Here is a 14,404-nt window from a genome sequence, read left to right as displayed (position 1 = left end):
CCAAAATGAATTCCCCACCGATGCCAGGAGAGGCTCAGAGCTGGCTGGGGATAGAGATGTGGATAAAGAGGGTGACACAGGTCCCTTTCTGGTCAGCCCCTTAGAAGTAACCCATAGGGAGTCCCGCTCCCCATCAGCCACTGGTACAGTTGGCTGGGGCCCGGGTCTGTGGGCCACACCTCATCGTGAGGGCATCCTGAGACTCTGGAGCCAGCTGACACCAAACTGAACCAAAGTGTGGACCAAACCTGGGTCCCGCTTGTCTCATTTTGACCTCTCACACAGACACAGACGAGCAGGGCACGTGCAGGTGCACACCACGGAGCACACTTCGGCTCCCTTCGAGCTCCCACCAGGGACAGGCTGGCCCGTGTCACACGGCTGCTCAGGGGACAAGGCGGGTCCTTACCCCACTCTGCTCCTAGCAAACCCCTGCCCCCTGCTGAGCTTTCCTATGGCCAGGCCCTCCTGACCACCTTCTCATCCCTTCATTGCCCTCCCCATCTCCTGGACTCCCCTGGCTAAGCCCTTCCGCTCCCTCTTCTGAGGCCTTGACCGCCGCCTGCGCAAGGTCGGTCACCAGTCTTGAGAATAGCCCGTCGGTAAAGTCCTGAGAACTGTGAGCAGAGACCAGAGAAACACAAAAGCCAGTCGGTTCCAGCCCTGGAGAGGCTACCAGTTCCGGCGAGGAGCCAGGACATGAGGTCAGGAGAACAGGAACCCAGAGGCAGGAAAAGCCAGACCAAGAGTGGCTGGTGGTTAGCACCGAGGGGAGCAGAGCAACTCTACCAGAGTTCAGGTTCAGGCAGGGCTTGGGTGCTGGGGCCTGCATCTGGAAGGAGCACCCTAGAAGAAGGAAGGCATTTCAGGGCAGGGACACAGAAGCACTGGAGAGGGGCTAGCAAGTCAGCTTGGACGAGCTAGGCCACGCTGGGCTCTGCGGGGCTGGGCAAGGATGTCCCGGCCACACTGAGCTGTCACGGGCCAGGCAGGGCTGACTCCAAAGTCCCCCTGAGCCATGACTGCCCTTCACTAGCTGGTCTTCTTCCCATCTGTGAGTGTTCAAGGATGGGCCTGCTGGGCACCTCTGAATCCCTGGGACCCAGCACGGGGTCTGCACATGGGATGCTCAGGAAATGTCCTGCTGAGGCACTGGCAAGCTGGGAAGGTGGACCTGCTGGTGGAGGGAGCTGGAAATGAGGCTGGGCCATTTTTTATGAGTTACAGGGGCTCAGTACAATATCCAGAACACCTGTTCAGGTGTTAGGAGAGCTGGGCTCCAGCCCTAACTCTGTCACAAATAAAGAGGTCACTTCCCCTAACTGGGCGTGTCCTCTCTTATGTGAATTGAGGGCATTGAACCAGCTGATATCTGAGGGCTCATGCAGCTCCAGCAATGTGGGAATCTCTGCCCTCATCTGATGCTGACCTCTCCCTGGCAGCCTGCGGGCCAAGTCCTCCCCACACCACCAGGGGGAGCTCTACACACGCCCCAGGCAAGCACCGCACCTCAAACGCACTAAGACCGGGGTGTGAAAAGCTTGGCAAGTGGGCACTCATTCACATCCGGAAGGCTTGCGCCTTCTCAGACACAGAAGCCTGGGTGCCCGGCCACCAGGCACACCGCAAGGTGGCCTTGCACACAAGAGTTGTGGCATGGAAGCTTTATGTTGAAGGATGTCTAAGCTCCCCCTTCCTCATTGTTCACACCTGGTCCCAGAGAAGGGACCGTGACCTGCTCCAGGCAACACTCCCATGAATACTCTTTGGCATTCCTAATCTGCCTAATTTGGGGGGAAGAAAAAGATTCACCAGTAGGATTCAAGTCTTTTAATTTGGGAATGACCAGCTTCCTCCTGTACCCTCCCCTTCGTCCATAACACCCCCTCCCTGGCCGAGCTTCATCAGAAGCCAGATCTCAGAACACCAGGTCCCACAGACAAATCCCCGGTGACTTCTCAGGCCTGGCTCCATCGCTGTAGGCTGGGGTGATGGACAGTAGGCTGGGGAGCTAGTGAGTCCATAGGAGACGTGTCTGGGCTCTGCTGTCCCCCTTTTCTGGCTGGGCTCAGGAGCCAGGTAGCCCCAGTATCACTACTGGTCCCCTGTGAAGATGGAGCCAGGTGGGGTAGGGCATGGCAGGGTGGGGTAGCTGGGGCAGGGGGTGGAGGGGGCATCTCCTCTCCCCAGAGCACAGGCACTCACCCTGGGTGGCCCTGGGTGCCATCTCAGTCCGGTAGATCTTGAAGGCATCGTAGGCAAAGACGGAAACCAGGATGATGCCAAAAACCTGTGGGAGTTGGAGCAGGGATGGCACAACAAAGGCCATCAGGCCATTGATACTGGGGAGAGGGAGGTGGGTGATATGGGGCAAGGTGTGAGGCAGACCCCGGGCACTGGGTTGAGCTTGGGGTGGAGAGAGGCACACAAAGTGTGCAACCACCAGCCAAAGGTCCTTGGGGAGCCAGAGAGCTCTGTGGGGCTGACTCACAAAAGCAGCAATGGCAGCTCCGTCCCGGGAGGTCACAGCCGCAAAGGAGACCACCAGGAAGATGATGCTGGCGCTGACACAGCGGAGGAAGTCCTGGGGGTTGGGGGTCCAGGGTCAAAGGGAAGCAGAGGGCAGGGGGCATCACCCTGAGGTTTTCCAGGCTAGTCAGCAGCTTGACCCTCAGGCACTGTGAATCCCTACATGGAGATACCCTTGGACACAACATAAAGTGCTTGAGAGATAGAGAGAGAACTCACACAGCTCCCCAGGGGAGGGATGAAGATAAATGCAGAGCGACCAGGACCAGGACGAGAAGCCAGGGGCCTGGGCTGGGGCTGGACCTGGACAAGGGAGCGGATCTGAGGGATGTGGGTCAAAGGAGTGTTTGAGTGCTGGGTATGGGAGCCGGACTCCTTGCTAAACCAGGAAAAGGAGAGAGGCTGGGAGAGGAAAGGAAAATTCAACGTGCAGAGAAGAAAGGGACAAGAACGGGGTGGGGGAGGCAGGGTCCCTCACCAGACAGGGCCAGTTCAGCCGATCGAAGCGCTGGTAGTACTGGGTGGCGTAGAGGAAGAGGAAGGCTAGTGTGATGAAGAACTCCAGTAGCGCAGCAGCCATGTAGGCGGAGATGGAGGCCGTGAAACAGACGAAGATGATGAAGGTCAGGGCCTGCGGGACAGAGGGTGGGAAGCTTGCCAGGAAGGGGACACAGGCACAGCCAGACCTTTGCCCTCTCCCTCCCCGGAGCTCCCCCAGCCGGCCCCACCACCTGTCCTTGGAGGTCTCACCATTCCTGGAGCCACATCCAGGGCTTTTGCCTATTGACGTCCGACTCTGGCCCCCCACCTCTGCCCGCCCATGCTCCCCCTGCCCCGGGATCCCAGTAGCCCCAGCAGTTTGGCCAAGCTGCACGGCTCCAGGGGCCGCCACTCTGTGAAATCCACAAGAGAGTGGGTCCCCCTTTAGCTCCGAGTACAATGGGAACGCCAGCCCCTGGAGTGGCGCCCACATCAGCCTGTGGCCCCAGGAGGCACCCCATGCCCCATAACACTTCCCCCACTCCTGGATGCCTAAAACTCTTCTGACAAGGACCAGAGCCTCTGGTTCCATGCCAAGAGGCAAGGTTTAGAGGGCAGATGCTCCAGGGTGGACTCTGGGGTCCCCTCAGCTCTGGCGATGTAGGATGGCACATATGCAGAAGACTTAAGTTTACTAGTAGGTCTTGCTAAGTGACTAAGGGAAGCTCCTTTCCTGAGGACAGATGTTCATGGGGAGCAAGCAGCAGATAAAGTGGGGCTGCAGGAAGTCTGGCCTTTTTGGTAGTTGAACTTCTCGGACATGCCAAGAAGTGGCCATCATAAAGCCCGGGGGGAAGACCGGCTGGCGTGACCGGCTGGCGTTACCGCTGTCCCATCCCTGTGCCTCACACCCCCTCGATGTCCCAGAGAGCTGTCCTCTGTTTAACTTCAATCCTTCCTGCAGCAACTGAAACCTGCTGTGACTGCCTCCAGATGGGAGATGCGGGGCTGGGTGGGGGGGTGGGGCCGGAGGGGTGTCCTAAGAGCCTGGGAAGGGAGGCTGCTGAGGGGTGAGCCCTGGGGGGGGGGCAGCTGGGGCTGGAGGGGTGTCCTGAGAGCCTGGGGAGGGAGGCTGCTGAGGGCTGAGCCTGGGGGTGGGGCAGCTGGGGCCGGAGGGGTGTCCTAAGAGCCTGGGGAGGGAGGCTGCTGAGGGTTGAGCCCTGGCTGGGGGGCAGCTGGGGCCGGAGGGGTGTGCTGAGAGCCGGGGGAGGGAGGCTGCTGAGGGCTGAGCCCTGGGCGGGGGCCGGGGCCGGGAGATGGAGGCTGCAGGTCAGGGAGGCAGCTGTTACCAGCTCAGTTTCCAGCAGGATGCCTTTGAGGGACGAGAGGAACGTCCTGTCCACGGTGAAGCCCTGGAGCCCCGCAGCTGCCCCCTCTTCAGGGGGCCGGTCCCGGCGATTCCAAGCACTGAGCATCTCCACGGGGCCCACCGGGCACAGCCCCCACTGCCACCAGCCAGGAAGGAAAACAGGAAAATGGAAAACTGTCAGGATGGGGAAGCAGAGAGGAGCAGGAAGGCACTGCGAGAAACCTGAAAGTGAAGCGGGCAGGCCTGCTGTGGGACCCTGGAGAAGGCGGCTGCCCAGAGTGCTCGGCTGGTGCGTGCACTGCCCCCCAGACAGCACATGGGAGGGCAGGCGCGGGCAAGGGGGGAGTGGTCAACCCTCCCCTTACTTGGAGCCCAACCCCGCCTGCCCGCAGAGGGGAGAAGGGCGGTGGGGAGGAGGTCTGCGGAGAAACCAGGATGAGCTGGGAGGTGAGCCGAGAAATGGGCCGGCCTAGGAGCCCCCAAGGACCCAAGCCTGAGGAAGTTTGTGGCCCTCTTCCCTAACCTTAACCCTCTTCCTCACCATCCTTTCTCCATTTTCCTTTTAGGGAGGGTGGGAGCTGGAGCCCAGCCCAGGCAGCACCCCCCAGAACCAAGCAGTAGCAGCCAGAACTGAGGACAAAGGCAGATTGTTGGGGGACAAGGGGGTGCTGTGTGCCTGCTGCAGTACCTCAATGGGCCTCTGTCTCTCCAGCATGCCAGGAGGGCGGCCTGACCCCCACCCCAGTGTTTAGGGCTGGGCCAGGGAGCCAGGGAAGGGGAGGGATGGGGGGCCACAGCGGAAACTCTGGAGGGCAGAGGGAGAGAGCAGTAGGTGCGGGCTGACAGTGGGGAGGAAGAGGGACCAGGCTGGGGACCACAAGATGTTCAGGCACCAGGGATGCCAAAGACAAATTAGGCCACTTTTAAATACAGATTATTTATTCGGATAATTCTCTCTATGCTCAATAACAGCCTTTTCCTCAAAGGCACTCATGTCAAAAGATTAGTAACTATACCAGGATGTGTAAGGTAGAGCATCCAAAGTAGATGCTCACTGAGTGTTTGATGAATGAATGAATGAATGAACGGACGAACAAATGAAATGAAGGGCTCTCCATTGGCAAAGGGAAAAATTTCAGAAAGTGCCTGCACTGCACCAGGGCAGCTGGGAGTGGAAGGAAAGAAGAGACAGAAACAGGCAGAGCTTTGAAGACTTTTCGCAGGAGGAAATGCGAGGATGTCAGTTTCCAGGGGCCATAAGCAGCCGCTGCTGCTGCCTTGGATTCGCCCTGCATTTCCCATCCACTTCAAAAAGTGCAAAGTGCGGTTCCCCGCAAAGTCCCCCATCCTGTCCCAAGATCCTGCTGCTCCAGGTGGTGCCTTGGAGGGGCTGAGCGTTCGGGCGTCCTGGCTCACCGTGGCAACAGGTGGTTGTACACCCAGCTCCAGTGTTTGACCAGGGACCAGCCACGGGCGGCCCAGCTAGGCCATCACACAGGGCCGCATGCACACACAAGCCAAGGAGACGGGGTAGAGCCTGCGTTCCAGGCAGTAGCCATCATGCGCGCCCTGCTTTCCAGGGCACGGCCACCTGTAGAAAACGGTCTGGTTGTGGTAGAGCAGCTCCGAGTTTCCGAGGGGGTCCATGTGGGAGCCTGTCTGGAGGCTGACGCAGTGTGGACACAGGCAACGTGCGCGGTACAGGTCCAAGGGCAGCCAGTTCAAGTCTCTGTCCAACCTGCAGGGGTGGCAAGCGTCAGGTCCCGGGGGTAAGGCTGGCCGGCAAACAGGGGACCGGCCAGGAGCAGCGAGGGCCCAGGGTGGAAATGCCAGGACTGTCGGGGGCTTGGCTTCTTATTCTAGCTCTGGTACCCACGTGTCAGGTGGCTTTGAACAAGTCTCCCCCTCTTCCCTGGGATTTATTTCCCCCAACTGTTAGTGAGGGTCGGGGATAGAAGAGTGACTTTCCAACTGGTCCCGGAGCCCTAAGGGAGGCGGGGCAGGTGAGCAGCTCCACCAGAGCCTCCACCAGACCAGCCCTGGTTCCATCTGATACATACACTGGGCTCTAGCCTGAGGTTCCTTTTTGTAATTGTTATTATTTTTTAGGGTTTTTTAAATTTTAAAGTAAAAACTGCTCTTATATCCAAGTATAAGAAAGCATCGGGGCTTCCCTGGTGGCGCAGTGGTTGAGAATCTGCCTGCCAATGCAGGGGACACGAGTTCAAGCCCTGGTCTGGGAAGATCCCACATGCCGCGGAGCAACTGGGCCCGTGAGCCACAGTTGCTGAGCCTGCGCGTCTGGAGCCTGTGCTCTGCAACGGGAGAGGCCGCGATGATGAGAGGTCCGTGCACCGTGATGAAGAGTGGCCCCCACTTGCCACAACTAGAAAGGGCCCTCACACAGAAACGAAGACCCAACACAGCCATAAATAAATAAATAAATAAATAAATAAATAAAAAAGAAAGCATCAAGTGAAGGCTGACAGTCTGTCTCCCCCATCCCCCTCCCCAGAGGAAGCCACTATCCGCCATATCCTGCCCGTCCTCCAGACACCGGCTGTGCATGTATTATAAGGACACATAAGAGTGTGTGGTAAGACTTATTGACTTATTCTAAAAGGATTTCATGGTCCCTAAAAGACGTGAAAATTAGGTGCTCCAAAGGTCTGGGACCCCAGAAGCCCAGAGGGAAACAGCCCCTAGGTTGTAAAACCATCCTCCAAACAGACAGGCCTTCGCAAACTGGGGCTCAGCTAGTGTGGCATTTCCCAGAGTGGCATTCCTCAATAAATACGCTACAGCAGAAGGGGTCTGTGGCCGAATGAGTCTGGAAAGTGCTGAGTTTAATGGTTTCTTCTCTGCGGACTTCTTGCCGTGAAGGTGCTGGGCACACTGGGAACCTCCAAGGAGTGAGGCCTGCAGCAGTTTTTCCCCCACTTACTTGACATCATCATTTTTTTTTTTTCTGAGGAACAGCTTGTGGGACAAGAGTTGCAAAGAACATGCTTTGGGGAAGAACAGCAGAGTGGTTATCAGGGGTTCACGGCCTCCCAACCGGGGGTCTAGATCCCAGCCGAGTCAGCCATCTGGTACCCAGCCTCCCCAAAGGGGCTCCCGCCTCTTTAGATTTATCCCAGAATCTAGCCAGCCTTCTGAGACCACTTCAAAGCATAGTGACCTACAGTCTCCACCTTGGATCTAGTCTCAATCAAAGCTGACCCCTCCCTACCCACTGACCTTCTCCATCCATCCCCAAAGCCAAGGCTAAGCCAGAGCTAGACTTACAGAGAGTGGGAACACAGACACCCCGTGAGGACGCAAGACTGCAAGAGAAATATGTTTGGGATCCCTAAGGCACTAATTTTTAATATTTTTATTCATTGTCCCGATTTCAGGGCTTCCTAATATTTTTTTACATCATGACACAAATAGAGGATTATGTGTGTGGCACACAGCAAAAGAATAAGACTGCTCATGATCAAAGATAACCAGCCTGGGGCTCCAACCACCCAGCTGCCCCCCCAGAGCAGAGGGAGGGTATAATTATAACCCATTCATGGCTCAGGGCAGTAGCATTTGGTATTGGGCTGCTTCGTGCCTGTATTGTACATTATTCTCTGATATTTTAGTTAGAAAAACACAGCCATTGTAGGGGAAGGAGAAGGAGAAGAAGGAAGAGGAGGAGGAAAGAGAGAAAGGGAGGAGGAGGAGAAGAAGTAGAGGAAGAAGAAGAAAGGAAGAAACCAACATTTTCTGTACTAAGTACAGATTTTTCATATCTTATTTCATATGAGCTGCACCATTAGCCTATGGAATATTATTTTACAGATGAAAAAAACTAAGCTTTGAACACTTGAGTGATTGGCCCAAGGTCACCCAATAAGAGTCAGAGTTAGGCCTTGTCTAACACCCAAACTTGATAACCTCCCTGAGGTAAAAGGGGGCAGATAGGCTGGAACTGTCTGGAACTCCCCTGGTCCCTCGCACACACGCTGACCAGCACACGAGCAGGTGTTTGGGAGGGGACAGGGGCCAGCAGACTCACTTGTATCTCCAGGGGGCGATGGACCGGCTGTTGAGGGGTCCGTCTTCACTGGCCTTGCAGGATCCCGGGTGGTGGGCAAGGCTGGTGGTCTCTGGGGGAGGCATAAGCACAGTGTCCCACTTCAGCCACTTCTCAGTGGGGTTCTGTCCTTTGCTGGGGCAGCAGCTGGGCCAGGGGGTACAGCCCTTCTGGGGCCGCAAATGGAGGGTGTGGGTTCCCAAGACCATTGCCAAAGATGCAACCACCTGTAGGAAAAGGCCAGTGAGAAAACTGCTTCCACTTAGTCCGGGTGCCCCCTCCCTGAGATCCTGGATTCATGCCCCATCTGGTCCCCAGCCCCAAACCTGAGAGCTCCCTCCACCCCAGCCACATCTCTGCTCCGGCCCTGCTCAGCACCGTCCCAGCCAGGCCTCTGCGCACTCACTTGGTACACGCCGGATGCTGCTTGCCCAGCCTGGCTGACGGCAGGGCCTTGTGGAAGCAGGTTGACTGGAGCAGTTTAGGAGTCCTGCTTTTATCTGCAGCAAACCTGTTTTGTTTATTCAAATTTATTTCCACTACCTTTTGGAGGGTGTGACCTGAGATTAAAACACAAAACCAAACCAAAAAAAAAAAAAAAGAAAACCCAAAAAACTTGAAAGTGTTTTCAAAAGCTGATTTAAATGCTAGACTCACAGAAGTTGTGATTAACATCATTGTAAGCCCGAAAACCTTTTGGGTAAACTTTGTTCTTTATACTTTTCCGGGCATGGGTCAAAGCAATAGTATCCTGCTATTCTATGCCTTTGAGAACAGGCATTATTGGAATTTCCCTGGTTCGCTTGGTACCCAAAATTAGGGAACGCCATCCTGGTCTCTCTCCAAGAGGCCTAGTTTCTACGATCCCTGCTACTCCCACCCATGGTCTTGTCTCTTCTCTTCCCTTTCTTCTCAGATGTCCTCCTGATCACCGACCTTAGTGAACATTTCCCTCTATCTCCTTGTTCTCTGACCCCTTCTGTTCTCTGACCCCTTCCTCATCTTCGATGACCCCAACTTCTATGACCACAATCAACTATGACTTCTCTTCACTGTCCATTACCCGCTCCCTAACTTCTACCCGCCCTCCCCGGGGGCCACCCCACCCCCATCCCGCACTTTCCTGACCCGCTTTGGGCTAGGGATACAGGCCTAACCCCACAGGCTGCCGGGAAGGCCTGGAGCCATCAATTTGTTGGCTGGATGTGCAGGGCCTGATGGAAGGAGCGGTGGGTGACTGTTCCCATCGCACGAATGAGAAGGCAGAGCCAGGAATAGGAGGGGCAAGGTGACAGCCTCATCTAAGAGCCAACAGGAACACCCAGCTCCCAGATCAGCCTGCCCCCACCCCTACTCCCTGGGCCTTGGGCATGAGGACCACGGCAGGGGGAGCTGCCACTCTCAGGCCAGGGGGTGAGCCCACTCAGGCTCAGCTCCATGGACCACTGTCGGCCAGGAGGGGGTATGTGCGCTCTGGCAAGGCTCTAGCTGGGCCTGGCCCCAAAGACTCAGGTCAGCCAGGGGCCACCCCATCTGGGGGGCTCTTTGCCTCCTTCCCTCCCACCCTTTTCTCTTCATCCTTGTCCATCAACCCCCTTCATTCAGCACACCCACAACGCCACCCTGCCCCACGCCAACACACCCATACACAGACATTGTCTCTAGAATGATGTTTCCTGATTTGCATGTGCTTTACCTGGCATGGAGATGCCACACTGTGCTGACCCCTGGTTGGCTGCAGATGGAAGGGAAGCCCACCTGTAAGGGCTTTCCTACTCACCTGGGCATGGGCTGGGACAGGTCTCACCTGAAGCTGCCCCAGGCCACAGGGCATTCCTGCCCACTCAGGCATTCAGCCCTGCTGGCTGGGATCCGTGGCTCCAGCTTCCTCTTCCCCAGCCTTAGGTCTGGCACGTGGCCCCCAGGGTGGCTTTTGGTGTTCCTGAGCAACCCCCAACCCCAGAAAAGCCTTTGAGGGGGACTTCCAGAAGAGCTGGATCCCTTGGGTCTCCCCCAAACCAACCAGAGCCTCAGAGGCTGACACAGGCCCGGACCTCTTGATCTTGGCCCCTATGCAGGACAGCGTGCTTGAAAGAGCTGGAAGTGATCCCAGCTACTTGTTTCACTTGTTGATGCCGCGAAGGATCCACGCTGGTTGCGTGGGACATCCCCTCCAGGAGAGGCCTTTGGGGTGTCCCCTGCCTCTGTACCAGGACCTCCTCTAAGGAAACCCCTGAAGGGCAGTCTCCCCTGCCTGACCAGGCCTGACGCAGAACTTGCGCTCTGAGCCACATGTCCCCACTCACCTCTTCCCATTTGCTCAGTCTCCACCCTTATCTCAGGAGCAGCTGTGGGTCTCCTCAAGATGACTCCCTGCCATGAGAAACATTTTCCAGAGGGTTTTCCTTTTGGGGTGACTAAGAAACCCTGAGTCACTTCAGCTTCCAGGGAATCCCTAGGGGTGTGGAGAGATGGGGGTGGCAATGGGGAGAATGTAGAAGCGGAAGCAAAGGAAAGTTCACCCAGTACCCAATATCAAGGGTGCTTCCCCAGGTGTCCTCACCTGCCTGGGCCTGACCTGGCAGCCACGGGGGACCAGCTGAGAGTCCCACCCCTGAGCCTCTGGGAGGAGATCAGCCCCTAGCAGGAAAGAGCAGGGAAGATGTGACAGGAAGCACCCCACCTCGGCCAAGAAAGCTTGCAAAACGCTACGATGGCTGTCCTGCCCTTCCTCAGAAAGTCATCCGAGTTCTCACCCACTGCCTTGAAGTCCTTCCCCTGCCTCTGATCAGCTCTTCGCCTAGGGCCCTCTTTTCTCTTGTAGAAATGTGCATGTTTGGTGCGGGTTGGGAGGCGGGCTGGGGGTAATCTGGGTGGCCACAAAAGTGCCAACCAGCCTAGCAGCCCCTGAAACAGTGCTGAAACCACAGGGCTCTGCAGGGCCTACTGAAGCTCATCTGCACTCAGCTGAGGTGAGGCAGGGGCACTGGTGTTTAAAATGCTGAAATATTACTTCTGTCCCGGCTGGTAAATAGATACTGTCCTCAGGCCTGGAGCACATCCACACTACAACCTCCCTGTGATCCTGCAACTAAAGGGAGACCACCTGGCCCAGACGGAGGCCTCCAGAACAGGCTCCCGTGTCCTGATGGGGACGCCACGATGGTACCAGTTGCTAATTATTTGTAGTATCACCTTTAGCTACAAGGTGCCTGGAGCCTGCCTTCAAAGAGAACCCAGTCTGGCCTGGGAGACATGCAGAGAATCAGAGTGAACAGGACAAAAAGCCTAGCAACTCCCTCCCCCAGCCCAGGGCTGGTGCCTCCCCCATGGTGGGCCTTTGGCTTACTCAACTTTGTCCTACAGTTATGGTTGCCCTGTTCATTCGCCCATTTGCCAAATATTTATTGAGCACTTATTATATGCCAGGCACCATTCTAAATGCTAGGAATGCAGAAAAGGATAAGTCAGATAAGGTCCCTGCCTCAAGAAGCTTACGGTTTTAGAAGGAGACAGATGGTAAATAAGCAAACAAGATAATCTCTGATAATAATAAGTGCTATGAAGAAAATGAAACAGTGTTAAGCAATAGAGAATTACTGGGAGGTGGTGGGTGGGTGGAGGGAGGGGCAACTTAACTTTAAAAAGCCAGGGAAGGCAACTTCCCTGGTGGTCCAGCAGTTAAGACTTCGCCTTCCAATGCAGGAGGTGCAGGTTTGATCCCTGGTCAGAGCTAAGATCCCACATGCCTGGCGGCCAAAAAACCAAAACATAAAACAGAAGCAATACTGTAACAAATTCAATAAAGACTTTAAAAGTGGTCCACATCAAAAAAAACTTAAAAAAAAAGCCAGGGAAGGCCTTTCTGAAGATGTGGAATTTGACAAGATGATGGAAAGGGTCTGGGAAAGAGTGGTCCAGGCAGAGGGAACAGCACATGCAGAGTCCTAGAGGTGAAAGAGCTTGACATGTTTCAGAAACAGAACGGACAGTGTGCGTAGAAAACAAAGGCTAAGGGAAAGGGTGGGATGAAATGAGGTGAAGAGGTGGGCAGGGACCAGCTCACACAGGATCTTAAAGGCTGTGGAGGAACATTGTTTTTTGTTTTTTAATTTATATATATTTTTTATTTTTGGCTGTGTTGGGTCTTCGTTGCTGCGTGCAGGCTTTCTCTGGTTGCAGCGAGCAGGGGCTACTTTTCGTTGGGGTGCGTGGGCTTCTCATTGCGGTGGCTTCTCTTGTTGCAGAGCACAGGCTCCAGGTGCACTGGCTTCAGTAATTGTGGTGCATGGGCTCAGTAGTTGTGGCTCACGGGCTCTAGAGCGCAGGTTCAGTAGTTGTGGCACACGGGCTTAGTTGCTCTGCGGCATGTGGGATCTTCCCGGACTGGGGCTCGAATCCACTGGCAGGCAGATTCTTAACCACTGTGCCACCAGGGAAGTCCGGAGCATTTGGATTTTATGCCAAGTTCAGTGGGAAGGTATCAACTGTATTCAAGCATGATCTACATGATGTGGGTTTCCTGAAGGCAAGCTCCGTGTCCTTGACATTCTGCTGCCCCACAGAACTGTCATCAGATAACAATAGTAACAGTTGCTTTGAGCCAACATTTACACATCATGGACCAGGCACTGTTCTCAGGATTCTTTTTTTTTTTTTTTTTTTTTAATGAATGAATCTTTTTTTAAAAAATAAATTTATTTATTTTTGGCTGCATTGGGTCTTCGTTGCTGCACGTGGGCTTCTACTCTTTGTTGCTGTGTGTGGGCTTCCCATTGCGGTGGCTTCTCTTGTTGTGAAGCATGGGCTCTAAGCTCACGGGCTTCAGTAGTTGTGGCGCACGGGCTTAGTTGCTCTGCAGCATGTGGGATCTTCACGGACCAGGGCTCGAACCCGTGTCCCCTGCACTGGCAGGCCGATTCTTAACCACTGCGCCACCAGGGAATTCCAGTTCTCAGGATTCTCTCAATCCTCAGTTCCATTATTATCCCATTTGACAGACAAGGAACCAGAGGCTCCCAGAAGTCATATAGCTTGCCAAGGTTGGAGTTGGCTAGTGTCGGAGCCAGGATTAGAATGCAGCCAATCTGGATGCTGTGGGGTCCAAAGAGAGGAGAACTGGAAGAATCCACGAGCACCCGAGAAGTTCTGAGTAGCAGGAAGAACAAGAACAGGTCACGGGGTGAGACGAGGAGGAGATCAGCTGGTTGGCCCTGCTGGGAAAGGACAAGAGTGGGAGAGAAGACTGGGACCCAGAAAGCCTGATGGAGGGGTTCCTGCCTTTCTACCCCCTGAATAGTGGCAAAGGCAAGCCCCGAAGCTGAGGGCCCCCCTGCCTGAGGCTGCTGACCACCCAGGGTCTTAGCCTACCACCCAGCCTGGGTTTTCTCCAACCTAACCTGGAGCCCAGAACTCTCCCCGAACAAGTTAGAATCACCTGAAACCTCAGTTTGCGAAGGAGAGGGCAGAGATGAGGCATAAGGACAGGAAGAAGGCTCCTCCTGCCCTCAACAAAGAAACACTTTGAACTTTCATGAAGGTACAAGCTGGGGGTGCAGGGGGAGTTGTGGGAAGCCAAGGTGAAGAGGAAAGGCCATCGTGCTACGCACTTTACATATATTTACTCCTCACCAAAGCCACTGTTCCAGATGAGGAACTGAGCTTCAGAGATGTTCCAGAACTTGACCAAGGTCACACAGCTGACAAACCAGGATTCACCCCTGAGTCTGACTGGCTCCATTTCCTGCCTGGGCACTCCAGAAGCACAGACTTGTTTTCCTGCAGGTTTGCACTCTAACCCCCTCACCTAGCTCCAGGCACCAGGTAGGCGCTCAGCTACAATAAGGGCAGTGAGCCTCACTGCCCACCTCCCAAACCACCATTTTGCCGGGTCCCAGCACTTCCTTCCTGCTTAGTCTTTTCCGTCCTCCATCTGTTTCCCCTGTGCCAATCAGAGCACT

The 14,404-nt window shown here is 55.3% G+C and overlaps 2 protein-coding genes across 2 annotated transcripts; both read right to left on the bottom strand.

Annotated features, from left to right (window-relative positions):
- Positions 1 to 2,025: 2,025 nt before the first annotated feature.
- On the bottom strand, positions 2,026 to 4,643 carry CMTM5 (CKLF like MARVEL transmembrane domain containing 5). Its single transcript, XM_059915638.1, has 5 exons — positions 4,359 to 4,643; positions 3,008 to 3,160; positions 2,492 to 2,584; positions 2,206 to 2,290; positions 2,026 to 2,105 (listed from the first exon to the last, which is right to left on the bottom strand). Exons 1-5 carry the CDS (start codon positions 4,482 to 4,484, stop codon positions 2,095 to 2,097), a joined length of 468 nt encoding a protein of 155 aa, XP_059771621.1. The 5' UTR covers positions 4,485 to 4,643; the 3' UTR covers positions 2,026 to 2,094.
- A 736-nt stretch (positions 4,644 to 5,379) lies between these two features.
- IL25 (interleukin 25) lies at positions 5,380 to 10,760 on the bottom strand. Its single transcript, XM_059915213.1, has 4 exons — positions 10,751 to 10,760; positions 8,851 to 8,915; positions 8,427 to 8,671; positions 5,380 to 6,116 (listed from the first exon to the last, which is right to left on the bottom strand). The coding sequence occupies exons 1-4, from the start codon at positions 10,758 to 10,760 to the stop codon at positions 5,861 to 5,863; spliced, it is 576 nt and encodes a 191-aa protein (XP_059771196.1). The 3' UTR covers positions 5,380 to 5,860.
- Between the last annotated feature and the right edge of the window lie 3,644 nt (positions 10,761 to 14,404).

This window comes from Balaenoptera ricei, chromosome 2, assembly GCF_028023285.1.
Source record: "Balaenoptera ricei isolate mBalRic1 chromosome 2, mBalRic1.hap2, whole genome shotgun sequence".
Taxonomy (NCBI): domain Eukaryota; kingdom Metazoa; phylum Chordata; class Mammalia; order Artiodactyla; family Balaenopteridae; genus Balaenoptera; species Balaenoptera ricei.
Note: the sequence above shows the minus strand (reverse complement) of the source record. Positions and strands in the feature narration are given on the sequence as shown.